At 50.2% G+C, this 25,934-nt stretch overlaps 1 protein-coding gene across 3 annotated transcripts in view; it reads right to left on the bottom strand.

Annotated features, from left to right (window-relative positions):
- LOC142908321 (von Willebrand factor-like) overlaps positions 1 to 14,161 on the bottom strand; it is an 81,896-nt gene extending 67,735 nt beyond the window's left edge. The window contains exons 1-3 of one of the 3 annotated variants that reach the window (XM_076058850.1): positions 12,236 to 14,161; positions 12,062 to 12,181; positions 3,539 to 3,820 (exon numbers count right to left, since the gene is read on the bottom strand). In XM_076058850.1, coding sequence (XP_075914965.1) covers positions 3,539 to 3,820; positions 12,062 to 12,181; positions 12,236 to 13,853 — 2,020 coding nt within the window. In that variant the 5' untranslated portion in view covers positions 13,854 to 14,161. The other 2 variants (XM_076058849.1, XM_076058851.1) reach the window with 2 other exon arrangements.
- Between the last annotated feature and the right edge of the window lie 11,773 nt (positions 14,162 to 25,934).

Genomic DNA, 25,934 nt, shown 5'->3' on the forward strand with positions numbered 1-25,934 from the left:
ACACACAGACACAGAGACAGAGACACAGAGACAGAGACACAGAGACAGAGACACAGAGACAGAGAGACAGAGAGACACAGAGACAGAGAGATACAGAGACAGACATAGAGACAGAGAGAGAAACACAGAGACACAGAGAGACACACAAACAGAGAGACAAAGACACAGAGACAGAGACACAGAGACAGAGAGAGACACAGAGACAGAGACACAGAGACAGAGACACAGACACAGAGAGAGACACAGACACAGAGACACAGAGACACAGAGACAGAGAGAGACAGAGACATAGAGACAGAGACAGAGACAAAGAGACAGAGACAGAGACACAGAGACAGAGAGAGACAGAGAGACACAGAGACACAGAGACAAACATAGAGACAGAGAGAGAAACACAGAGACAGACACAGAGACACAGAGAGACACACAGACAGAGAGACAAAGACACAGAGACAGAGACACAGAGACAGAGACAGAGAGAGACACAGAGACAGAGAGAGACACAGAGACACAGAGACAGAGACACAGAGACAGAGACACAGAGACAGAGACAGAGAGAGACAGAGATAGAGAGACAGAGACAGAGAGACAAAGAGATATAGAGACACAGACAGAGGCAGAGAGACACAGATACAGAGACACAGAGAGACACAGAGACACAGACAGAGACACAGAGACACAGACACAGAGACACAGAGACACAGAGAGAGACAGAGACACAGAGACACAGAGACAGAGAGAGACAGAGACACAGAGACACACACATACACAGAGACAGAGATACAGAGAGACAGAGAGACAGAGAGAGACACAGAGATAGAGACACAGAGAGAGACAGAGACACAGAGACACACACAGACACAGACACAGAGACACAGAGACAGAGACACAGAGACACAGAGACACACACAGACACGGAGACAGAGGGAGACAGAGACACAGACACAGAGACAGAGACAGAGACACAGAGACACAGAGACAGAGAGACACAGAGACACAAAGAGACACAGAGAGACACAGAGATACACACAGAGACACACAGAGACACAGAGACACAGAGAGAGACAGAGAGACACAGAGACACACAGAGACAGAAATACACAGAGACACAGAGACAGAGACACACAGAGACACAGAGACAAACATAGAGACAGAGAGAGAAACACAGAGACAGACACAGAGACACAGAGAGACACACAGACAGAGAGACAGAGACACAGAGACAGAGACAGAGAGAGACACAGAGACAGAGAGAGACACAGAGACACAGAGACAGAGACACAGAGACAGAGAAAGACAGAGAGACAGAGAGACAAAGAGACATAGAGACACAGACAGAGGCAGAGAGACACAGAGACAGAGACACAGAGAGACACAGAGACACAGACAGAGACACAGACACAGAGACACAGAGAGACAGAGACAGAGACACAGAGAGAGACACACAGAGACACAGAGACAGAGAGAGACAGAGACACAGAGACACAGACACAGAGACACACACATACACAGAGACAGAGACACAGAGACAGAGAGACAGAGAGACACACAGAGACAGAGACACAGAGACACAGAGATAGAGACACAGAGAGAGAGACAGAGACACAGAGACACACACAGACACAGAGACAGAGACACAGAGACACACACAGACACAGAGAGAGACAGAGACAGAGACACAGAGACAGAGACACAGAGACAGAGAGACACAGAGACACAAAGAGACACAGAGAGACACAGAGAGACACACAGAGACACAGAGACACAGAGACACACAGAGAGACACAGAGAGACAGAGACACACAGAGACACAGAGACAGAGACACACAGAGACACAGAGACACACAGAGACAGAGACACAGAGAGACACACAGACACAGAGACACAGACACAGACACACAGAGAGACACAGAGACAGACACAGACACAGAGACAGAGACACAAAGAGAGAGACAGAGACACACAGAGACACAGAGACACACACAGACACAGAGACAGAGACACAGAGAGAGACAGAGACATACAGAGACACAGAGACGCACACAGACACAGAGACAGAGACACAGAGACACAGACACACAGAGACACAGAGACAGAGACACAGAGACACAGAGACATAGCCACAGAGACAGAGAGACAGAGAGAGACACACAGAGACACACACAGAGACACACAGAGACACAGAGACACACACAGAGACAGAGACACACAGAGACAGAGACACAGAGAGAGACAGAGACACACAGAGACACAGAGACACACACACAGAGACAGAGACACACAGAGACACACACACAGACAGAGACACAGAGACACAGCCACAGAGACAGAGAGACTGAGAGAGACACAGAGAGACACAGAGAGACACAGAGACACAGAGACACAGACAGAGACACACACAGACACAGAAACAGAGACACAGAGAGAGACAGAGACACACAGAGACACAAAGACACACACAGACACAGAGACAGAGACACAGAGACACACAGAGACACAGAGACACAGAGACATAGCCACAGAGACAGAGAGAGACACAGAGAGACACACACAGAGACACAGAGACACAGACAGAGACACACACAGACACAGAGACAGAGACACAGAGAGAGACAGAGACACACAGAGACACAGAGACACACACAGACACAGAGACAGAGACACAGAGACACACAGAGACAGAGACACAGAGACACAGCCACGGAGACAGAGAGACAGAGAGAGACACAGAGAGACACACACAGAGACACAGAGACACAGAGACACAGACAGAGACACACACAGACACAGAGACAGAGACACAGAGAGAGACAGAGACACACAGAGACACAGAGACACACACAGACACAGAGACAGAGACACAGAGACACACAGAGACAGAGACACAGAGACACAGCCACAGAGACAGAGAGACAGAGAGACACAGAGAGACACACAGACACACAGAGACACAGAGACACAGAGGCACAGACAGAGACACACAGAGACACACACAGAGACACACAGAAAGACACACACAGAGACACACAGAGCCAGAGACACAGAGAGACACAGAGACAGACAGAGACACAGAGACACAGAGAGACACAGAGACACAGAGAGTCAGAGAGACAGAGACACACAGAGACACAGAGAGAGACAGAGACACACACAGATACACAGAGAGACACAGAGACACACAGACAGAGAGACAAAGACACAGAGACACAGAGACAGAGACAGAGAGAGACACAGAGACACAGAGAGTCAGAGAGACAGAGACACACAGAGACACAGAGAGAGACAGAGACACACACACAGATACACAGAGAGACACAGAGACACAGAGAGTCAGAGAGACAGAGACACACAGAGACACACAAAGACACAGACAGAGACACACACAGACAGAGAGACACAGAGAGACACAGAGAGAGACAGAGACACACACAGACACACAGACAGAGACACACAGAGACACACAAAGACACAGACAGAGACACACACAGACAGAGAGCTATCTGTAGCTGTCTCCATCACACGCGTGGAGGGAGCTCACCAGCTGTGACAACGAGTAGCAGCATCATCAGCAGCGTCCGTGACGAACACGCCATCCACCGTGGTGATGGTCGTGGTGGTGGTGATGATGTTGGTGATGATGGTGGTGATGGTGGTGATGCTGGTGATGTTGGTGATGATGTTGGTGGTGATGATGTTGTTGATGGTGGTGATGGTGGTGATGTTGTTGGTGATGGTGGTGATTTTGGTGATGTTGCAAAGTTGCCCCGTCGCCTGTCCATGGCGTCGACTCTGCTTCCTTTGGGCGGTCTCCTTACAGACGCTGAGCACAAGACGCAGATTCATTACCGTGGTGGTGGTGGTGATGGTGGTGATGGTGGTGGAGATGGTGGAGATGGTGGTGGTGGTGATGGTGGTGATGGTGGTGATGGTGGTGGAGATGGTGGAGATGGTGGTCTATCTGTGCGTGTCTCTTTGTGTGTGTCTGTGTTTGCGTCTCTGTGTGTGTGTGTCTCTCTGTGTGTCTCTGTGTGTATGTGTGTGTGTCTCTGTGTGTGTGTGTGTGTAGGTGTGTGTGTCTCTCTGTGTGTCTCTGTGCGTGTCTTGACTGGTACCAGCGGTGTTAAGATCGGCCTCTGTGGAAGAGGCTCGTGAAGGACGCTGCTGCTACTGTGCAGTGCCAGGCTAGGTGCACCGTGAGGCTACTGGGCAATTGGAGGCAGTCGCCCTCCAACAACAACGGAGGGCGCAGGAGCGACGCTCACAACAACAAGCGGAGCGCCGGGTGGATAAAGCACAGCAGGTTGGCACAGTAGGGGGCACAGGTGGTGCATCAGCCAGTAGTCATCTCAGTCAGTCGACCCGTGGCACCTGCTGGGTCTGCCCCGTGACCTCCTGCCAGCGGGCGTTCGACACTTCACGTGGCCTCAGGGTGCACGTGGCCTGGCACAAGCGTCGTGGTGACGTCACCGCCACTTAGTGGTGAATGGCGGTTGTTGTTGTTGTTGTCTCTCTGTTAACAGCAGAGGTCTCACTCCGAATCAGTGGAGCGGCAATATCTTTTCATCGGTTGCGTAACGCTGTGTGGAAGCTACCTGGTCTGTCGCTCTGCACTAAGCTTCAGGTCTTCTCGGCCACGGTCATTCCCTCCCTTCTCTACGCTTGCGAAACGTGGACCCCCCTAATGGAGCATCTTCGCCGGTTAGAAACATTTAGGCTGGCCTGCCTGCGATCCATCCTGGGTTTAACCAAACTGGATTGTGTGAGGAGCTCACAAATCCTTGAAAGATCTGGGCAAGGTCCCATCGGTGAGCTCCTCCGGCGGGCAAGGCTGCGATGGCTGGGTCATGTAGCCCGCATGCCCAGCCACCGCATTCCGAAACAGCTTTTGTTCGGCCGGATCGAGGGGGCTAAGCGGGCGCGGCACGGGCTAGAGAAGAGATGGAGTGATGTGGTACAGGAGGATGTGGAGCTGAGTGGACTTGCCGATGACTGGTACCAGCTGTGTCAAGATCAGCCTCTGTGGAGGAGGCTCGTGAAGGACGCTACTGGGCAGTTGGAGGCAGTCGCCCTCCAACAACAACGGAGGGCGGAGGAGCGACGCTCACAACAACGAGCGGAGCGCCGGGTGGCTAAAGCACAGCAGGTTGGCACAGTAGGGGGCACAGGTGGTGCATCAGCCAGTCATCTCAGTCAGTCGACCCGTGGCACCTGGGTCTGCCCCGTGACCTCCTGCCAGCGGGCGTTCGACACTTCACGTGGCCTCAAGGTGCACATAGCCTGGCACAAGCGTCGTGGTGACGTCACCGCCACTTAGTGACGAATGGCGGTTGTTGTTGTTGTCTCTCTGTGTATGTCTCTGTGTGCGTCTCTGTGTGTGTATCTGTCTCTGTGTGTGTCTCTGTGTGTGTATCTGTCTCTGTGTGTGTCTCTGTGTGTGTCTCTGTCTCTGTGTGTGTCTCTGTGTGTGTCTGTCTCTGTGTGTGTCTCTGTGTGTGTATCTGTCTCTGTGTGTGTCTCTGTGTGTGTGTCTCTGTGTGTGTAGGCAAAAACAACCCCCTACATCCTCGTGGTGCTGGACACCAACGCTGTGGTGGACAATGCTGTGGTGGGAGGACCAACTCAGATTGGCTATTCCCCTCATGGCGTTTGTGGCCAACACAGCGGCTAAATGGGGGCTCTGGATGGGTGCGAGGGGCTGGTAACCCCTCGACCTTCAATAAATTACCACTAAACCACGTCTAAAATATCTAACTAATAAGCTTGTGCCGGAGGCTCCGGGGGGACAGGCGTCTATGACGTCTGCTGGCCAAACCCCATCTGGCGGAGTCAGGAGATTGAATCTCTACCCTCGGGGCTCCTCCAGAAACAACGAAAAGCCACTACGGGTGGCCACGTGGAATGTTCGAACGCTCACTGCGGAGGAGAGGCTGCCACTCCTCTGTCGGGAGCTGGACCGGTACCGCCTGGATCTATGCGGCATTCAGGAGGTCCGGTTGACCGGCTCTGGCTCCTGCCATCATGAGGGGTGGACAGTTCTCTACTCGGGGCAGCAGACTGCCAAACAACAGGGAGTGGCTCTTCTTTTGAACAAAAGAATGAAGGGGGCGTGGGAGCGTGGCGGTGAGGTGTGGGAAGCTGTAAGTCCCAGGCTACTTTGGGCTCACCTTCCCATCAACCGGAGGCGAGGAGTGGTGGTCGTGGTTAATTATGCCCCCACCGAAGACGAACATCCATGGAGGGATGCAGGCAAGGCCGATGATTCAGATGCCTTCTATGACCTGTCACAGGTGCTGGCTAAAGTGGCACCTCGGGATAGAGTCATCTTGTTGGGTGACTTCAATGCCCGAGTTGGTCATGATGCTGGCACCTGGTCTGGAGTGATTTGAGGGCATGGGCCAGATCAGCTCAATAACAATGGAAGGAGGATGCTAGATTTTTGTGCAGCTCATGGGCTTGTAATTACCAACAAGCTGTTCTGGCATCGACGCATCCACACAACATCATCGATGCATGCCGGGTCCAAGCAAGAACATCTGCTGGACTGCATAGTGACGGACCAGCGGATGCGAGCCCATGTCCTTGACACCAGGACCTACCGAGGAGCTGATGTGCCCTCTGACCATCGACTTGTCAACTGTAAGATGCACCTGCCATTCTTCCGCTCCGGTGGTGGGTGTACACCCAGGACCCCATTCAAACCCAAGGTGGCCTGGTCTCAGTTATCTGATGAAAGTTGCAAGCGAGAATTTCATCATCGCTTGCAGCTGGGGTTGGCATCGTCCCCCACTCCTCCTGATGTCGAGGGTAAATGGGCGAGGTTTAGGACTGTGTCTCATGCAGCGGCAAAGGCTGCTTTGGGTACGTGGTCCAGACCTCCCCAGAGACCCTGGCTGACAGAGGAGGTGTTCAGGCTGGCTGAGAACAAGCGACAGGCCCACTGTCATCGGCTACAGAATCCCACGTCAGAGGATGAGGAGGCTTACCGCAGCCTTCGCTCGGAGGTTCGGAGAGCCGTGAGGCGCTGCAAGGATGGGTGGTGGTCGCGGGTTGCTGAGGACATGGAGTCTGCCTCAGTGGCCCGTGATCACAAATCTCTATTTAACTCCATCAAAAAGTAACCTGCAGCGCCACACCTATTACCATCATTAGGGGAAAAAATGGTGATCCAATCTCCGACCCCCAGGAACAGGTCTGCAGATTTGCTGAGCATTTCTGTGAGGTCATGGGGGAGGGAAAATCCCTCAGCCAGGAAAACATCGTGGCACAAAGTGAGGATGACCCTGCTGAGGCTGCGGTGCCTCAAATATTGGAAGAAGTCACCCCCTGTGAGTGGCTGGTTGAGGTGCCATCTGTTGAGGAAATACTGAAGGCGATCCGGAGTCTGAGACCAGGAAAGGCACCGGGCAGATATGATCTCCCAAGCGAAATGCTGAGGGAGGGTGGCGTTTGTGTACAGACTGCCCAATATGACATCATAACAACAGTCTGGACCACTGGACGGGTTCCGCAGGATTGGAAGGATGCCCTGGTGGTCCCCCTCTTTAAGAAGGGGGACCGCACAGACTGTAACAACTACAGGGGCATCTCACTCCTCAGTGTGCCGGAAAAAGTCCTGGCAAGGATTATTCAACATCGCCTTGCCAGGCACGCTGAGGAGAGGCTTGCGGAGCCCCAATGCAGTTTCAGGAAAGTGTGTGTGTGTCTCTGTGTAGCTCTTTGTGCGTATTTATGTGTCTATGTTTGTCTGTGTGTGTGTCTCTGTGTGTGTCACTATGTGTCTTTGTGTGTCTCTGTGTGTGTCTCTGTGTATCTCTGTGTGTGTTTCTCTGTGTGTGTCGCTGTGTGTCTGTGTGTGTCTCTGTGTGTGTCTCTGTGTATCTCTGTGTGTGTTTCTCTGTGTGTGTCGCTGTGTGTCTCTGTGTGTGTGTCTCTGTGTGTCTCTGTGTGTATTTATGTGTGTCTCTGTGTATTTCTGTGTGTGTCTCTGTGCGTTTCTCTGTGTGCTTCTGTGTGTCTCTGTGTGTCTCTGTGAGAATTTCGGTGTGGGTCTCTGTGTGTGTCTCTGTGTGTGTCTGTGTGTGTCTAGTGTACCTCTGTGTATCTCTGTGTGTCTCTGTGTGTTTCTGTGTGTTTCTGTGTGTGTCTCTTTGTGTGTGTCTCTGGGTGTTTCTTTGTGTCTCTGTGTGTATCTCTGTGTGTGTCTGTGTGTGTGTTTCTTTGTGTGTGTGTCTCTGTGTGTGTATCTCTCTGTGTGGGTGTCTCTGTGTGTGTGTGTCTGTGTGTGTGTGTCTCTGTGTGTGTGTCTCTGTGTGTGTGTCTCTCTGTGTGTGTGTCTCTGTGTCTGTGTCTCTCTGTGTGGGTGTCTCTGTGTGTGTCTATGTGTGTGTGTGTCTCTCTGTGTGTGTGTCTCTCTCTGTGTGGGTGTCTCTGTGTGTGTTTATGTGTGTGTCTCTGTGTGTGTCTCTGTGTGTGTCTCTGTGTGTCTCTGTGTGTATCTCTGTGTGTGTCTGTGTGTGTGTGTATCTGTGTGTCTCTGTGTGTCTCTGTGTGTGTCTCTTTGTGTGTGTCTCTGTGTGTCTCTGTGTGTGTCTCTGTGTGTCACTTTGTGTATCTCTGTGTGTGTCTGTCTGTGTGTCTCTTTGTGTGTGTCTCTGTGTGTTTTTCTGTGTTTGTCACTGTGTGTGTCACTGTGTGTTTCTGTGTGTCTCTGTGTGTCTCTGTGTATCTCTGTGTGTGTCTCTGTGTGTCTCTCTGTGCGTGTCGCTGTGTGTCTCTCTGTGTGTGTCGCTGTGTGTCTCTGTGTGTGTGTCTCTGTGTGTGTGTCTCTCTGTGTGGGCGTCTCTGTGTGTGTGTCTCTGTGTGTGTGTGTCTCTGTGTGTGTGTCTCTGTGTGTGTGTCTCTGTGTGTGTGTGTGTCTGTGTCTCTCTGTGTGGGTGTCTCTGTGTGTGTGTCTCTGTGTGTCTCTGTGTGTGTCTCTGTGTGTATCTCTCTGTGTGTCTCTGTGTGTATCTCTCTGTGAGTATCTCTCTGTGTCTCTGTGTGTGTCTCTGTGTGTCTCTTTGTGTGTGTCTCTGTGTGTGTCTCTGTGTGTCTGTGTGTGTGTCTCTGTGTGTTTCTGTGTGTCTCTGTGTGTGTCTCTGTGTGTTTGTCTCTGTGTGTCTCTGTGTGTGTCTCTGTGTGTATCTCTCTGTGTGTCTCTGTGTGTGTCTCTGTGTGTTTCTGTGTCTCTGTGTGTGTCTCTGTGTGTATCTCTCTGTGAGTATCTCTCTGTGTCTCTGTGTGTGTCTCTGTGTGTTTGTCTCTGTGTGTCTCTGTGTGTGTCTCTTTGTGTATCTCTCTGTGTGTCTCTGTGTCTCTCTGTGTGTATCTCTGTGTGTCTCTGTGTGACTCTGTGTGTATCTCTGTGTGTCTTTGTGTGTGTCTCTGTGTGTTTCTGTGTGTCTCTGTGTGTGTCTCTGTGTGTTTCTGTGTCTCTGTGTGTGTCTCTGTGTGTATCTCTCTGTGTGTCTCTGTGTTTGTCTCTTTGTATCTCTGTGTTTGTCTCTGTGTGTGTTTCTGTGAGTATCTCGGTGTGTGTCTCTGTGTGTCTCTGTGTGTGTCTAGTGTACCTCTGTGTGTGTCTCTGTGTGTTTCTGTGTGTCTCTGTGCGTTTCTCTGTGTGTTTCTGTGTCACTGTGTGTGTGTCTCTGTGTGTGTCTCTGTGTGTCTCTGTGTATCTCTCTGTGTGTTTCTGTGTTTGTCTCTTTGTATCTCTGTGTGTGTCTCTGTGTGTGTTTCTGTGAGTATCTCGGTGTGTGTCTCTGTGTGTCTCTTTGTGTGTCTCTGTGTGTGTCTCTGTGTGTCTCTTTGTGTGTCTAGTGTACCTCTGTGTGTGTCTCTGTGTGTTTCTGTGTCACTGTGGTTGTGTCTCTGTGTGTCACTGTGTGTCACTGTGTGTCTCTGTGTGTGCCTGTGTGTGTCTCTGTGTGTAGCTCTTTGTGTGTATCTGTGTGTGTCTCTGTGTGTGTCTCTGTGTGTCCCTGTGTGTGTCTCTGTGTGTCACTGTGTGTGTCTGTGTGTCTCTGTGTGTGTCTCTCTGTGTGTTTCTGTTTGTCACTGTGTATCTCTGTGTGTGTCTGCGTGTCTCTGTGTGTGTCTCTCTGTGTGTTTCTGTGTGTATCTCTGTGTGTGTCTCTGTGAGCATCTCGGTGTGTGTCTCTGTGTGTGTCTCTGTGTGTGTCTTTGTGTGTCTCTGTGTGTCCCTGTGTGTGTCTCTGTGTGTCACTGTGTGTGTCTGTGTGTCTCTGTGTGTGTCTCTCTGTGTGTTTCTGTTTGTCACTGTGTATCTCTGTGTGTGTCTGCGTGTCTCTGTGTGTGTCTCTCTGTGTGTTTCTGTGTGTATCTCTGTGTGTGTCTCTGTGAGCATCTCGGTGTGTGTCTCTGTGTGTGTCTCTGTGTGTGTCTTTGTGTGTCTCTGTGTGTGTCTCTGTGTGTGTCTCTGTGTGTCACTGTGTGTGTCTGTGTGTCACTGTGTGTGTCACTGTGTGTGTGTGTGTCTCTGTGTGTATCTCTGTGCGTGTCTCTGTGTTGGTGCCTCTGTGTTGGTGTCTCTGTGTTGGTGTCTCTGTGTGTGTGTCTTTGTGTGTGTGTCTCTGTGTGGGTGTCTCTGTGTGTGTGTCCCTGTGTGTATCTCTGTGTGTCTCTGTGTGTCTCTGTGTGTGTCTCTTTGTGTGTCTCTGTGTGTCTCTCTGTGTGTGTCGCTGTGTGTCTCTGTGTGTGTCGCTGTGTGTCTCTGTGTGTGTCTCTCTGTGCGTGTGTCTGTGTGTGTGTGTTTGTGTGGGTGTCTCTGTGTGTGTGTCTATGTGTGTGTCTGTGTGTGTGTCTCTGCGTGCGTGTGTCTCTGTGTGTCTCTGTGTGTGTCTCTGTGTGTGTCTCTGTGTGTCACTGTGTTTGTCTGTGTGTGTGTCTCGGTGTGTGTCTCTGTGTGTGTGTCACTGTGTGTCTCTGTGTATCTCTGTGTGTGGCTCTCTGTGTGTCTCTCTGTGTGTTTCTCTGTCTGTGTCTCCGTGTGTGTCTCTGTCTATGTCTCTGTCTGTGTCTCTGTGTGCGTGTCTCTGTGTGCGTGTTTCTCTGTGTGTGTCTCTGTGTGCGTGTCTCTGTCTGTGTCTCTGTCTGTGTCTCTGTGTGCGTGTCTCTGTGTGCGTGTCTCTGTGTGCGTGTGTCTCTGTCTGTGTGTATGTCTGTGTCTCTGTGTGTGTCTCTGTCTATGTCTCTGTCTGTGTCTCTGTGTGCGTGTCTCTGTGTGCGTGTTGCTCCGTGTGTGTCTCTGTGTGCGTGTCTCTGTCTGTGTCTCTGTCTGTGTCTCTGTGTGCGTGTCTCTGTGTGTGTCTCTGTGTGCGTGTCTCTGTGTGTGTGTCTCTGTGTGCGTGTCTCTGTGTGTGTGTTTCTCTGTCTGTGTGTCTGTCGGTGTCTCTGTGTGTGTGTCTCTGTGTGTGTCTCTGTGTGTGTCTCTGTGTGCGTGTCTCTGTCTGTGTCTCTGTGTGTGTCTCTGTGTGTGTGTCACTGTGCGTGTCTCTGTCTGTGTCTCTGTGTGTGTCTCTGTCTGTGTCTGTGTGCGTGTCACTGTGTGTGTCTCTGTGTGTGTGTCTCTGTGTGTGTCTCTGTGTCCGTGTCACCACCTACCTGAGTCTCTGTCTCCTCTCTCTGTGTTACTGTGTGTGTCTCTGTGTGTGTCTCTGTGTGTGTCTGTGTGTGTGTGTCACTGTGTGTGTCTCTGTGTGTGTCTCTGTGTGTGTGTCTCTGTGTGTGTGTCTCTGTGTGTGTCACTGTGTGTGTCTCTGTGTGTGTGTCTCTGTGTGTGTGTATCTCTGTGTGTGTCTCTGTGTCCGTGTCACCACCTACCTGAGTCTCTGTCTCCTCTCTCTGTGTTACTGTGTGTGTCTCTGTGTGTGTCTCTGTGTGTGTCTGTGTGTGTGTGTCACTGTGTGTGTGTCTCTGTGTGTGTCACTGTGTGTGTCTCTGTGTGTGTGTCTCTGTGTGTGTGTATCTCTGTGTGTGTCTCTGTGTCCGTCTCACCACCTACCTGAGTCTCTGTCTCCTCTCTCTGTGTCGCTGGTCTCTCTCTGGCTTGGGTTGGCACGTCCGATGCAGAAGGTCAATCCTCGTTGATTACAAGTATGGGTGTGGGTGCCTGTGGGTGTACCTGCGGGTGTACCTGTGTACCTGTGGGTGCCTGTGGGTGTACCTGTGTGTGTACCTGTGGGTGTACCTGTGTGTGTACCTGCGTGTGTACCTGTGTGTGTACCTGCGTGTGTACCTGTGGGTGTACCTGTGTACCTGTGTGTGTACCTGTGTGTGTACCTGCGTGTGTACCTGTGTACCTGTTTGTGTACCTGCGTGTGTGCCTGCGTGTATACCTGCGTGTGTACCTGTGTGTGTACCTGCGTGTGTACCTGTGGGTGTACCTGTGTACCTGTGTGTGTACCTGCGTGTGTGCCTGTGGGTGTACCTGTGAAGCTGTGTATATATAGGTGTGTGTGTGTATATAGGTGGTGTGTGTATGTGTGTGTGTATATAGGTGTGTGTGTATAGGTGGTGTGTGTGTGTATATAGGTGTGTGTGTGTATAGGTGGTGTGTGTGTAGGTGTGTGTGTTGGTGTGTGTGTATATGTGTGTGTAGGTGTGTGTGTGTGTAGGTGTGTGTGCATATATAGGTGTGTGTAGGTGTTTGTGTGTATATAGGTGTGTGTGTGTAGGTGTGTGTGTAGGTGTGTGTGTGTGTAGGTGTGTGTGTATATGTGTGTATATAGGTGTGTGTAGGTGTTTGTGTGTATATAGGTGTGTGTGTGTAGGTGTGTGTGTGTAGGTGTGTATGTGTGTAGGTGGTGTGTGTGTGTAGGTGTGTGTGTGTATAGGTGTGTGTAGGTGTTTGATTGTATATAGGTGTGTGTAGGTGTTTGTGTGTATATAGGGGTGTGTAGGTGTTTGTGTGTATATAGGTGTGTGTGTAGGTGTGTGTGTGTAGGTGTGTATGTGTGTAGGTGTGTGTGTAGGTGGTGTGTGTGTGTAGGTGTGTGTGTATAGGTGTGTGTAGGTGTTTGATTGTATATAGGTGTGTGTAGGTGTTTGTGTGTATATAGGTGTGTAGGTGTTTGTGTGTATATAGGTGTGTGTGTGTAGGTGTGTGTGTGTAGGTGTGTGTGTGTGTGTGTGTAGGTGTGTGTGTAGGTGGTGTGTGTGTATGCGTGTGTATATAGGTGTGTGTAGGTGTTTATGTGTATATAGGTGTGTGTAGGTGTTTGTGTATATAGGTGTGTGTGTAGGTGTTTGTGTGTATATAGGTGTGTGTATATAGGTGTGTGTGTAGGTGGTGTGTGTGTGTATGTGTGTATATAGGTGTGTGTAGGTGTTTGTGTGTATATAGGTGTGTGGTGTGTGTGTGTAGGTGTATGTGTGGGTGCGTGTATGTGTGTGTAGGTGTGCGTGTGTAGGTGTGTGTATGTGTAGGTGTGTGTGTGTAGGTGTGTGTGTGTAGGTGTGTGTATGTGTAGGTGTGTGTGTAGGTGTGTGTGTAGGTGTGTGTATATGTAGGTGTGTGTATAGGTGTGCATGCGTGTATATAGGTGTGTGTAGGTGTTTGTGTGTGTATATAGGTGTTTGTGCATGTGTGTGTGTGTAGGTGTATGTGTGTGTGTAGGTGTGTGTGTGTGTGTAGGTGTATGTGTGTGTAGGTGTGTGTGTGTAAGTGTGTATATAGGTGTGTGTGTGTAGGTGTATATATGGGTGCGTGTATATGTGTGTGTAGGTGTGCGTGTGTAGGTGTGTGTATGTCGGTGTGTGTGTGGGAATGTGTACAATGTGTGTGTGTGTAGCATCTTCGCCGGTTAGAAACATTTAGGCTGGCCTGCCTACGATCCATCCTGGGTTTAACCAGACTGGATTGTGTGAGGAGCTCACAAATCCTCGAAAGATCTGGGCAGGGTCCCATCGGTGAGCTCCTCCGGCAGGCAAGGCTGCGATGGCTGGGTCATGTAGCCCGCATGCCCAGCCACCGCATGCCGAAACAGCCTTTGTTCGGCCGGATTGAGGGGGCTAAGCGGGCGCGGCACGGGCTAGAGAAGAGATGGAGTGATGGGTGGGTGGGTTGGTGAGTGGGTGAGTGAGTGAGTGAGTGGGTGAGTGAGTGAGTGAGCGAGTGGGTGAGTGGGTGAGTGAGTGGCAGGGTGGGTGAGTGAGTGGGTTGGTGAGTGGGTGAGTGAGTGGGTGAGTGGGTGAGTGAGTGGGTGAGTGGGTGAGTGAGTAGGTGAGTGAGTGCGTGAGTGGGTGAGTGAGTGGGTGAGTGAGTGGGTGAGTGAGTGGGTGAGTGGGTGAGTGAGTGGGTGAGTGGGTGAGTGGCACGGGCTAGAGAAGCGATGGAGTGACGTGGTACAGGAGGACGTGGAGCTGAGTGGACTTGCCGATGACCGGTACCAGCGGTGTCAAGATCGGCCTCTGCGGAAGAGGCTCGTGAAGGACGCTACTGCTACTGTGCAGTGCCAGGCTAGGTGCACCGTGAGGCTACTGGGCAGTTGGAGGTAGTCGCCCTCCAACAACAACGGAGGGCGGAGGAGCGACGCTCACAACAACGAGCGGAGCGCCGGGTGGCTAAAGCACAGCAGGTTGGCACAGTAGGGGGCACAGGTGGTGCATCAGCCAGTCATCTCAGTCAGTCGACCCGTGGCACCTGGGTCTGCCCCGTGACCTCCTGCCAGCGGGCGTTCGACACTTCACGTGGCCTCAAGGTGCACATAGCCTGGCACAAGCGTCGTGGTGACGTCACCGCCACTTAGTTGCGAATGGCGGTTGTTGTGTGTGTGTGTATAGGTGTGTGTGTGTATCGGTGTGTGTGTAGGTGTGTGTGTATAGGTGTGGGTGTGTAGGTGTGTGTGTGTATGTAGGTGTGTATATAGGTGTGTGTGTAGGTGTGTATGTAGGTGTGTGTGTAGGTGTGTGTAGGTGTGTCTTGGTGTGTGTAGGTGTGTGTGTATTGGTGTGTGGGTGTGTAGGTGTGTGTGTATATAGGTGTGTATATAGGTGTGTGTGTAGGTGTGTGTGTAGGTGTGTGTGTGTAGGTGTGTGTGTATGTGTGTGTATCGGTGTGTATGTAGGTGTGTGTGTGTATGTAGGTGTGTGTAGGTGTGTGGGGTAGTGATAGTGTAGTGGTTAGCGCTACGCTGCACTATGAACCTGGCGACCCGGGTTCGATTCCCGCTCACGGCCAACACCAGCGACCATTATCTGAACCGGTCCCGGGCCTCCCCTAGGTCGACTCAGCCTCAAATGAGTACCTGGTGCGGTGTGTAGTAAACATCGCCACTAGGGAGACAAAGGCGGTCGGGCGTGGTGCTGGCCACCCACCCCCTCGTGTACCGATCCGGCCTTCATAGGTGCTCGCTAACAGCACTTGCCCCTACAGCATGTTAAGGCTATATGGGGGATCTTTGATCTTTTGTGTGTGTGTGTGTAGGTGTGTGTATGTGTGTATGTGTATGTATATGTGTGTATGTGTGTGTATGTGTGTGTATGTATGTGTGTATGTATGTATGTGTGTAAAGGTGTGTGTGTGTATCGGTGTGTGTGTAGGTGTGTGTGTGTAGGTGTGTGTGTGTGGGTGTAGGTGTGTTTATAGGTGTAGGTGTGTGTATAGGTGTGTATGTATAGGTGTGTGTGTGTGTATGTGTGTATAAAGGTCTGTATAGGTGTGTGTGTGTAGGTGTGTGTGTGTGTAGGTGTGTGTATAGGTGTGTGTGTATAGGTGTGTGTGTATCGGTGTGTGTGTAGGTGTGTGTGTGTAGGTGTGTGTATAGGTGTAGGTGTGTGTATAGGTGTGTATGTATAGGTGTGTGTGTAGGTGTGTGTAGGTGTGTGTGTGTATGTGAGTATGTAGGTGTGTGTAGGAATGTGTACAATGTGTGTTTGAGTATGTATGTGCGTGTGTGTGTGTGTATGTATGTAGGTGTGTGTATGTGTGCGTGTGTGTATGTGTGCGTGTGTGTAGGTGTATGTGTGCGTGTGTGTGTGTTTGTTTGTAGGTGTGTGTGTAAGTGTGTGTGTGCGTGTGTGTGTGTAGGTGTGCGTGTGTGTGTATGTTTGTAGGTGTGTGTGTGTGTGCGTGTGTGTGTATGTTTGTAGGTGTGTATGTATGTGTGTGTATGTATGTAGGTGTGTGTGTGTATGTGTGTGTAGGTGTACGTGTGTGTATGTGTGTGTGTCTATGCGTGTGTATGTATGTAGGTGTATGTATATGTATGTTTGTAGGTGTGTATGTGTGTGTATGTATGTAGGTGTGTGTGTATGTGTGTGTATGTGTGTGTATGTGTGTGTGTATGTGTGTGTGTATGTGTGTATGTGTGTGTATGTGTGTGTATGTGTGTATGTGTGTGTGTGTAGGTGTGTATGTGTGTGTATGTGTATATGTGTGTGTATGTGTATATGTAGGTGTATGTGTATGTGTGTATGTGTGTGTGTGTGTATGTGTATGTATGTATGTGAGTGCGTATGTATGTGTGTGTATGTGTGTGTGTGTATGTGTATATGTAGGTGTATGTGTATGTGTGTATGTGTGTGTGTATGTGTGTGTATATGTATGTGAGTGCGTATGTATGTGTATGTGTATGTATTTGTGTGTATATGTATGTGTGTGTATGTGTGTGTATGTGTATATGTGTGTATGTGTATGTATGTGTGTGTATGTGTGTATGTGTGTGTATGTGTATGTATGTGTGTATGTATGTGTGTATATATTGTGTGTATGTATGTGTGTGTATGTGTATATGTGTGTATGTGTATGTATGTGTGTGTATGTGTGTGTATGTGTGTGAGAGTCTCCGCACTCTCTCGCTGTGAGGCATTTCGCCCTGTGGGTTCCAAACTCAGAGGACCGGGTAGAGTTGGTGGGGGGAGGAGGTGGGTGGGTGGGTGGGTGAGTGAGTGGGTGAGTGGGTGAGTGAGTGAATGAGTGGGTGAGTGATTGAGTGCGTGAGTGGGTGAGTGAGTGGGTGAGTGGGTGGGTGAGTGGGTGAGTGAGTGAATGAGTGGGTGAGTGAGTGGGTGAGTGAGTGAGTGGGTGAGTGATTGAGTGCGTGAGTGGGTGAGTGGGTGAGTGAGTGGGTGAGTGGGTGAGTGAGTGAGTGGGTGATTGAGTGAGTGAGTGGGTGAGCTGGTGAGTGAGTGGGTGGGTGGGTGAGTGAGTGGGTGGGTGGGTGGGTGAGTGAGTGAGTGGGTGGGTGAGTGAGTGAGTGAGTGGGTGAGTGAGTGGGTGGGTGAGTGAGTGGGTGAGTGAGTGGGTGGGTGAGTGGGTGGGTGGGTGAGTGAGTGAGTGGGTGAGTGAGTGGGTGGGTGGGTGAGTGAGTGCGTGAGTGAGTGAGTGGGTGAGTGAGTGAGTGGGTGAGTGGGTGAGTGAGTGAGTGGGTGAGTGGGTGAGTGAGTGGGTGAGGTGGTGAGTGGGTGAGTGAGTGGGTGAGTGAGTGGGTGAGTGAGTGAGTGCGTGAGTGAGTAGCAGTATAATTATATGAGGAGAATGATGCTGCTGATGATGATGATGCTGATAATGATGCTGATAATAATGCTGATGATGATGATGACAGTAACCCTCCTTCAACTCGCGTTCGATTTCCGCTCCCCTAGGTCGACTCAGCCTCAAATGTGTCACTTGCCCGAGCGCTGCGGTGCAGTCAACAGCGCCAGCACCGGGGGAGAGACAAAGGCGGCCGGGAGTGGTGGGGGTGGTGGTAGTTGTGGTGGTGGTGATGGTGGTAGTGGTGGTGGGGGTGGTGGTGGTGGTGATGGTGGTGGTGGGTGTGGTGGTGATGGTGGTGGTGGTGAGTGAGTGAGTGTTTGAGTGAGTGAGTTGGTGACTGAATGGGTGAGTGAGTGGCTGAGTGAGTTGGTGAGTTTTTTTTATTGTGAGTCTCTGTGAGTCTCTGTGAGACTCTGTGGGTCTCTTTGAGTCTCTGTGGGGCTCTGTGGGTCTCTGTGGGTCTCTGTGAGTCTCTGTGAGTCTCTGTGGGTCTCTGTGAGTCTCTATGAGTCTCTGTCGGTCTCTGTGAGTCTCTGTGGGTCTGTGTGAGTCTCTGTGAGTCTCTGTGTGTCTCTGTGGGTCTCTGTGGGTCTCTGTGAGTCTCTGTGAGTCTCTATGAGTCTCTGTCGGTCTCTGTGAGTCTCTATGAGTCTCTGTGGGTCTCTGTGGGTCTCTATGAGTGTCTGTGGGTATCTGTGGGTCTCTGTGTGTCTCTGTGGGTCTCTGTGTGTCTCTATGAGTCTCTGTCGGTCTCTGTGAGTCTCTATGAGTCTCTGTGGGTCTCTGTGGGTCTCTATGAGTGTCTGTGGGTATCTGCGGGTCACTGCGGGTCACTGTTTGACTCTATGGGACTCTATGAGTCTCTGTGAGTCTTTGTGGGTATCTGTGAGTCTCTGTGGGTATCTATGAGTCTCTGTGAGTCTCTGTGAGACTCTGTGGGTCTCTGTGAGTCTCTGTGAGTCTCTATGAGTCTCTGTGAGTCTCTGTGGGTCTCTGTGAGTCTCTGTGGGTCTCTGTGAGTCTCTGTCGGTCTCTGTGAGTCTCTGTGAGTCTCTATGAGTCTCTGTGAGTCTCTGTGAGTCTCTATGAGTCTCTGTCGGTCTCTGTGAGTCTCTGTGGGTCTGTGTGAGTCTCTGTGAGTCTCTGTGTGTCTCTGTGAGTCTCTGTGTGTCTCTGTGGGTCTCTGTGTGTCTCTATGAGTCTCTGTCGGTCTCTGTGTGTCTCTATGAGTCTCTGTCGGTCTCTGTGAGTCTCTATGAGTCTCTGTTGTTCTCTGTGAGTCTCTGTGAGACTCTGTGGGTCTCTGTGGGTCTCTATGAGTGTCTATGAGTCTCTGTGAGTCTCTGTGGGTCTCTGTGAGTCTCTGTGGGTCTCTGTGAGTCTCTGTCGGTCTCTGTGAGTCTCTGTGAGACTCTATGAGTCTCTGTGAGTCTCTGTGAGTCTCTATGAGTCTCTGTTGGTCTCTGTGAGTCTCTGTGGGTCTGTGTGAGTCTCTGTGAGTCTCTGTGTGTCTCTGTGAGTCTCTGTGTGTCTCTGTGGGTCTCTGTGTGTCTCTATGAGTCTCTGTCGGTCTCTGTGTGTCTCTATGAGTCTCTGTCGGTCTCTGTGAGTCTCTATGAGTCTCTGTTGTTCTCTGTGAGTCTCTGTGAGACTCTGTGGGTCTCTGTGGGTCTCTATGAGTGTCTGTGGGTATCTGCGGGTCACTGCGGGTCACTGTTTGACTCTATGGGACTCTATGAGTCTCTGTGAGTCTCTGTGGGTATCTGTGAGTCTCTATGAGTCTCTGTGAGTCTCTGTGGGTATCTGTGAGTCTCTATGAGTCTCTGTGAGTCTCTGTGGGTATCTGTGAGTCTCTATGAGTCTCTGTGAGTCTCTGTGGGTCTCTGTGAGTCTCTGTGGGTCTCTGTGAGTCTCTATGAGTCTCTGTGGGTCTCTGTGAGTCTCTATGGGTTTCTGTGAGTCTCTGTGGGTCTCTGTGAGTCTCTATGAGTCTCTGTGGGTCTCTGTGAGTCTCTATGAGTCTCTGTGGGTCTCTGTGAGTCTCTATGAGTCTCTGTGGGTCTCTGTGAGTCTCTATGGGTTTCTGTGAGTCTCTGTGGGTCTCTGTGAGTCTCTATGAGTCTCTGTGGGTCTCTGTGAGTCTCTATGAGTCTCTGTGGGTCTCTGTGAGTCTCTATGAGTCTCTGTGGGTCTCTGTGGGTCTCTGTGAGTCTCTATGAGTCTCTATGGGTCTTTGTGGGTCTCTGTGTGTCTCTATGGGTCTCTGTGAGTCTCTATGGGTCTCTGTGAGTCTTTGTGGGTCTCTGTGAGTCTCTATGAGTCTCTGTGGGTATCTGTGGGACTTTATGCGTCTCTGTGGGTCTCTGTGAGTTTCTGTGAGTCTTTGTGTGTCTCTGTTAGTCACTGTTAGACTCTATGGGACTTTATGAGTCTCTGTGGGTCTCTGTGAGTCTCTATGAGTCTCTGTGGGTCTCTGTGAGTCTCTATGGGTTTCTGTGAGTCTCTGTGGGTCTCTGTGAGTCTCTATGAGTCTCTGTGGGTCTCTGTGAGTCTCTATGAGTCTCTGTGGGTCTCTGTGAGTCTCTATGAGTCTCTGTGGGTCTCTGTGAGTCTCTATGGGTTTCTGTGAGTCTCTGTGGGTCTCTGTGAGTCTCTATGAGTCTCTGTGGGTCTCTGTGAGTCTCTATGAGTCTCTGTGGGTCTCTGTGAGTCTCTATGAGTCTCTGTGGGTCTCTGTGGGTCTCTGTGAGTCTCTATGAGTCTCTATGGGTCTTTGTGGGTCTCTGTGTGTCTCTATGGGTCTCTGTGAGTCTCTATGGGTCTCTGTGAGTCTTTGTGGGTCTCTGTGAGTCTCTATGAGTCTCTGTGGGTATCTGTGGGACTTTATGCGTCTCTGTGGGTCTCTGTGAGTTTCTGTGAGTCTTTGTGTGTCTCTGTTAGTCACTGTTAGACTCTATGGGACTTTATGAGTCTCTGTGGGTCTCTCTGAGTCTCTATGTGTCTCTATAGGTCTTTGTGGGTCTCTATGAGTCTCTGTGGGTCTCTGTTTGTCTCTGTGAGTCTCTATGAGTCTCTATGAGTCTCTGTGAGTCTCTGTGAGTCTCTGTAGGTCACTGTGAGTCTCTGTGGGTCTCTGTGAGTCTCTATGTGTCTCTATGGGTCTGTGTGGGTATCTGTGCGTCTCTATTGTCTCTATGTGTCTCTATGGGTCTCTATGGGTCTCTGTGAGTCTCTATGGGTCTCTGTGTGTCTCTATGGGTCTCTGTGAGTCTCTGTGAGTCTCTATGAGTCTCTGTGAGTCTCTATGGGTCTCTGTGAGTCTCTGTGGGTATCTGTGGGACTTTATGAGTCTCTATGAGTCTCTATGGGTCTCTGTGAGTCTCTATGAGTCTCTATGGGTCTCTATGTGTCTCTATGGGTCTTTGTGGGTCTTTGTTGGTCTCTATGGGTCTCTATGAGTCTCTATGAGTCTATGTGTGTCTCTATGGGTCTCTATGAGTCTCTGTGGGTCTCTGTGAGTCTCTATGAGTCTCTGTGAGTCTCTGTGAGTCTCTATGTGTCTCTATGGGTCTGTGTGGGTATCTGTGCGTCTCTATTGTCTCTATGTGTCTCTATGGGTTTCTATGGGTCTCTGTGAGTCTCTATGGGTCTCTGTGTGTCTCTATGGGTCTCTGTGAGTCTCTGTGAGTCTCTATGAGTCTCTGTGAGTCTCTATGGGTCTCTGTGAGTCTCTGTGGGTATCTGTGGGTCTCTATGTGTCTCTATGGGTCTTTGTGGGTCTTTGTTGGTCTCTATGGGTCTCTATGAGTCTCTATTAGTCTCTGTGTGTCTCTATGGGTCTCTATGAGTCTCTGTGAGTCTCTATGAGTCTCTATGAGTCTCTGTGTGTCTCTATGGGTCTCTATGAGTCTCTATGTGTCTCTATGAGTCTCTATGAGTCTCTATGGGTCTCTATGTGTCTCTATGAGTCTCTATGAGTCTCTGTGAGTCTCTATGAGTCTCTGTGAGTCTCTGTGGGTCTATGTGGGTCTATGTGAATCTCTGTGAGTCTCTGTGAGTCTCTGTGAGTCTCTGTAGGTCACTGTGAGTCTCTGTGGGTCTCTGTGAGTCTCTATGTGTATTTATGGGTCTGTGTGGGTATCTGTGCGTCTCTATTGTCTCTATGTGTCTCTATGGGTCTCTATGGGTCTCTGTGAGTCTCTATGAGTCTCTGTGAGTCTCTATGTGTCTCTATGGATCTCTGTGAGTCTCTATGAGTCTCTATGAGTCTCTGTGGGTGTCTGTGAGTCTCTGTGAGTCTCTGTGGGTCTCTGTGAGTCTCTATGAGTCTCTGTGAGTCTCTGTGATTATCTGTGGGTATCTGTTGGTCTCTATGAGTCTCTATGGGTCTCTATGAGTCTCTATGTGTCTCTGTGAGTCTCTATGAGTCTCTGCGGGTCACTGTGGGTCACCGCAAGCTCTACCAAGAGCCTTTCAAATTCCCTGAAGTGATCGCTAAGTGGCCCAGGATCGTCGGCCCCACCCAACAAGACCCGTGATAGTAGCCGAGGCAGCAAATTCTGCAAGTGTCGCTGCCTGGTGCATCATCATCGTCGTCACCGAGGTCACATTGAGGAATCCCAGACATCTCGCCCCCAGGGAAGGAGGCAGAGCGAGCGGAGAGAGCGGAGTCAGCGATGCCCTGGGTAATTGGTGCGTGCGTGAGTGTGGGTGGGTGTGTGTGTTGAGTGTGTGTTGTGTGTGTGTGTTGAGTGTGTGTGTGGGTGAGTGTGTGTGTGTTGTGTGGGTGAGTGTGTGTGTTGAGTGTGTGTGTGTTGTGTGTGTGTGTTGTGTGTGTGTTGAGTATGTGTGTGGGTGAGTGTGTGTGTGTTGTGTGGGTGAGTGTCTGTGTGTGTGTGGGTGAGTGTTGTGTGTGTGTGTTGAGTGTGTGTGTGTTGAGTGTGTGTTGAGTGTGTGTTGAGTGTGTGTGTGTGTCTGTGTGTGTGTGTTGTGTGTGTGTTGAGTGTGTGTCTGTGTGTGTGTGTGTGTTGAGTGTGTGTGTTGTGTTGAGTGTGTCTGTGTTGAGTGTGTGTGTTGTGTGTGTGTGTGTTGTGTGTGTGTGTGTTGAGTGTGTGTGTTGAGTGTGTGTTGAGTGTGTTGAGTGTGTTCTGTGTGTGTGTGTGTTGAGTGTGTGTGGGTGTGTGTGTGTTGTGTGTCTATGTGTGTTGAGTGTGTGTGTTGTGTGTGTGTGTTGAGTGTGTGTGTGTTGAGTGTGTGTGTGGGTGTGTGTGTGTTGAGTGTGTGTCTGTGTGTGTGTGTGTTGAGTGTGTGTGTGTTGTGTGAGTGTGTGTGTTGAGTGTGTGTGTGTGTTGAGTGTGTGTGTTGTGTGTGTTGTGTGTGTGTTGAGTGTGTGTTTTGTGTGTTGAGTGTGTGTGTTGAGTGTGTGTGTTGAGTGTATGTGTGTGTTGAGTGTGTGTGTTGAGTGTGTGTGTGTTGAGTGTGTGTGTCTGTGTGTGTGTGTGTGGTGTGTGTGTGTGTTGAGTGTGTGTGGGTGTGTGTGTGTGTTGAGTGTGTGTGTTGAGTGTGTGTGTTGAGTGTGTGTGTGTTGAGTGTGTGTGGTGTGTGTGTGTGTTGAGTGTGTGTGTGTTGAGTGTGTGTGTGTCTGTGTGTGTGTTGAGTGTGTGTGTTGAGTGTGTGTGTTGAGTGTATGTGTGTGTTGAGTGTGTGTGTTGAGTGTGTGTGTGTGTTGAGTGTGTGTGTCTGTGTGTGTGGTGTGTGTGTTGAGTGTGTATGTGTTGAGTGTGTGTGTGTGTTGAGTGTATGTTGTGTGTGGGTGTGTGGGTGTTGAGTGTGTGTGTGTGTTGTGTGTGTGGGTGTGTGTGTTGAGTGTGTGTTGAGTGTGTGTCTGTGTGTGGGTGTGTGTGTTGAGTGAGTGTGTTGAGTGTGTGTCTGTGTGTCTGTGTGTGTGTGTTCTGTGTGTGTCTGTGTGTGTTGAGTGTGTGTGTGTTGAGTGTGTGTGTGTGTTGAGTGTGTGTGTGTGTTGAGTGTGTGTTGAGTGTGTGTGTTGAGTGTGTGTTCTGTGTGTCTCTGTGTGTGTTGAGTGTGTGTGTTGTGTGTTGAGTGTGTGTTGAGTGTGTGTCTGTGTGTGTTGAGTGTGTGTGGGTGTGTTGAGTGTGTGTGTGTCTGTGTGTGTGTGTGTGTTGAGTGTGTGTTCTCTGTGTGTGTGTTGAGTGTGTGTGTTGAGTGTGTGTGTGTTGAGTGTGTGTGTGTCTGTGTGTGTGTGTGTGTTGAGTGTGTGTTGAGTGTGTGTGTTGAGTGTGTGTGTGTGTTGTGTGTGTGTGTTGAGTGTGTGTGTCTGTGTGTGTGTTGAGTGTGTGTTGAGTGAGTGTGTTGAGTGTGTGTCTGTGTGTGTGTTCTGTGGGTGTGTGTCTGTGTGTGTGTTGAGTGTGTGTATGTGTGTGTGTGTATATATAGGTGTCTGTGTGTATAGGTGTGTGTGTGTGAGTGTGTATATAGGTGTCTGTGTGTATGTGTGTGTGTTGAGTGTGTGTTGAGTGTGTGTGTGTTGTGTGTGTGTTGAGTGTGTGTGTTCTGTGTGTGTGTTGTGTGTGTGTGTTGAGTGTGTGTGTGTTGAGTGTGTGTGTGTTGAGTGTGTGTGTGTGACTGTGTGTGTGTTGAGTGTGTGTGTGTGTCTGTGTGTGTGTTGTCTGTGTGTTGAGTGTGTGTTGAGTGTGTGTGTGTGTTGAGTGTGTGTGTGTTGTGTGTCTGTGTGTGTGTCTGTGTGTGTGTGTGTTGTGTGAGTGTGTGTGTTCTGTGTGTCTCTGTGTGTGTTGAGTGTGTGTGTGTGTGTTGAGTGTGTGTGTGGGTGTGTGTGTTGTGTGTGTGTTGAGTGTGTGGGTGTGTGTGTGTTGTGTGTGTGTGTGTTGAGTGTGTGTGTGTTGAGTGTGTGTGTTGAGTGTGTGTGGGTGTGTGTGTGTGTGTCTGTGTGTGTGTTGAGTGTGTGTTGAGTGTGTGGGTGTGTGTGTTGTGTGTGTGTGTTGAGTGTGTGTGTGTTGTGTGTGTGTTCTGTGTGTGTGTGTTGAGTGTATGTGTGTTGTGTATTGTATGTGTGTGTTGAGTGTGTGTCTGTGTGTGTGTCTGTGTGTGTTGAGTGTGTGTGTTGAATGTGTGTGTGTCTGTGTGTGTGTTGAGTGTGTGTTGAGTGTGTGTGTTGAGTGTGTGTATTGAATGTGTGTGTGTATGTGTGTGTGTTGAGTGTGTGTTGAGTGTGTGTTGAGTGTGTGTGTTGAGTGTGTGTGGTCTGTGTGTGTGTGTTCTGTGTGTGTTGAGTATGTGTTGAGTGTGTGTGTTGAGTGTGTGTGTGTTGAGTATGTGTGTGTTGAGTGTGTGTCTGTGTTTGTCTGTCTGTGTGTTTGTGTGTCTGTGTGTGTCTGTGTGTGTGTCAATGTGTGTGTGTTTGTGTGTGTGTTGAGTGTGTGTGTTGTGTGTGTGTGTCTGTGTGTGTGTTGAGTGTGTGTCTTTGTGAGTGTGTGTTGAGTGTGTGTTGAGTGTGTGTGTGTGTTCTGTGTGTGTGTCTGTGTGTGTGTGTGTGCTGTGTGTGTGTGTCTGTGTGTGTGTTGAGTGTGTGTGTGTGTCTGTGTGTGTGTTCTGTGTGTGTGTCTGTGTGTGTGTTTGTGTGTGTGTTGAGTGTGTGTATGTGTGTGTGTATAGGTGTCTGTGTGTATGTGTGTGTGTGTGTTGAGTGTGTGTGTCAGTGTGTGTGTCTTTGTGTGTGTGTCTGTGTGGGTGTTGAGTGTGTGTGTGTTGAGTGTGTGTGTCTGTGTGTGTGTGTGTGTCTGTGTGTGTGTGTCTGTGTGTGTGTGCTGAGTGTGTGTGTGTCTGTGTGTGTGTCTCTGTGTGTGTTGAGTGTGTGTCTGTGTGTACGTATGTGTGTCTCTGTGTGTGTTGAGTCTGTGTCTGTGTGTGTTGAGTGTGTGTCTGTGTGTTGTGTGTGTGTGTCTGTGTGTGTGTGTCTGTGTGTGACTGTCTGTGTGTGTGTGGCTGAGTGTGTGTGTGTGTTGAGCGTGTGTGTGTCTGTGTGTTTGTGTCTGTGTGTGTGTCTATGTGTGTGTGGTGTGTCTCTATGTGTGTGTGTTTGTGTGTGTCTGTGTGTGTGTATCTGTGTGTGTCTCTATGTGTGTGTCTGTATGTTTGTGTGTGTGGCTGTGAGTCTCCGCGAGCCTTTCAAATTCGGCAAAACAACCCCCTACCTCATATTCTTAGTTCTTTCGGTAAAGTCACGTTGTTTCCCTTCAACGTGACTTTACCGAAAGAACTAAGATATGAATTCCTGCAGTCACGAAAGCTTTAAATCAACCCCCTACCTCCTCGCGGTGCCGGACGGGCAACTCTGTCGTGGACAGCGCTATGGGGGGAGATC

The sequence above is a fragment of the Petromyzon marinus genome (genome assembly GCF_048934315.1).
Source record: "Petromyzon marinus isolate PM22_M1 ecotype Great Lakes invasive population chromosome 78 unlocalized genomic scaffold, UKy_Petmar_22M1.pri1.0 chr78_unloc.4, whole genome shotgun sequence".
NCBI classification, from domain to species: Eukaryota; Metazoa; Chordata; class Hyperoartia; order Petromyzontiformes; family Petromyzontidae; genus Petromyzon; species Petromyzon marinus.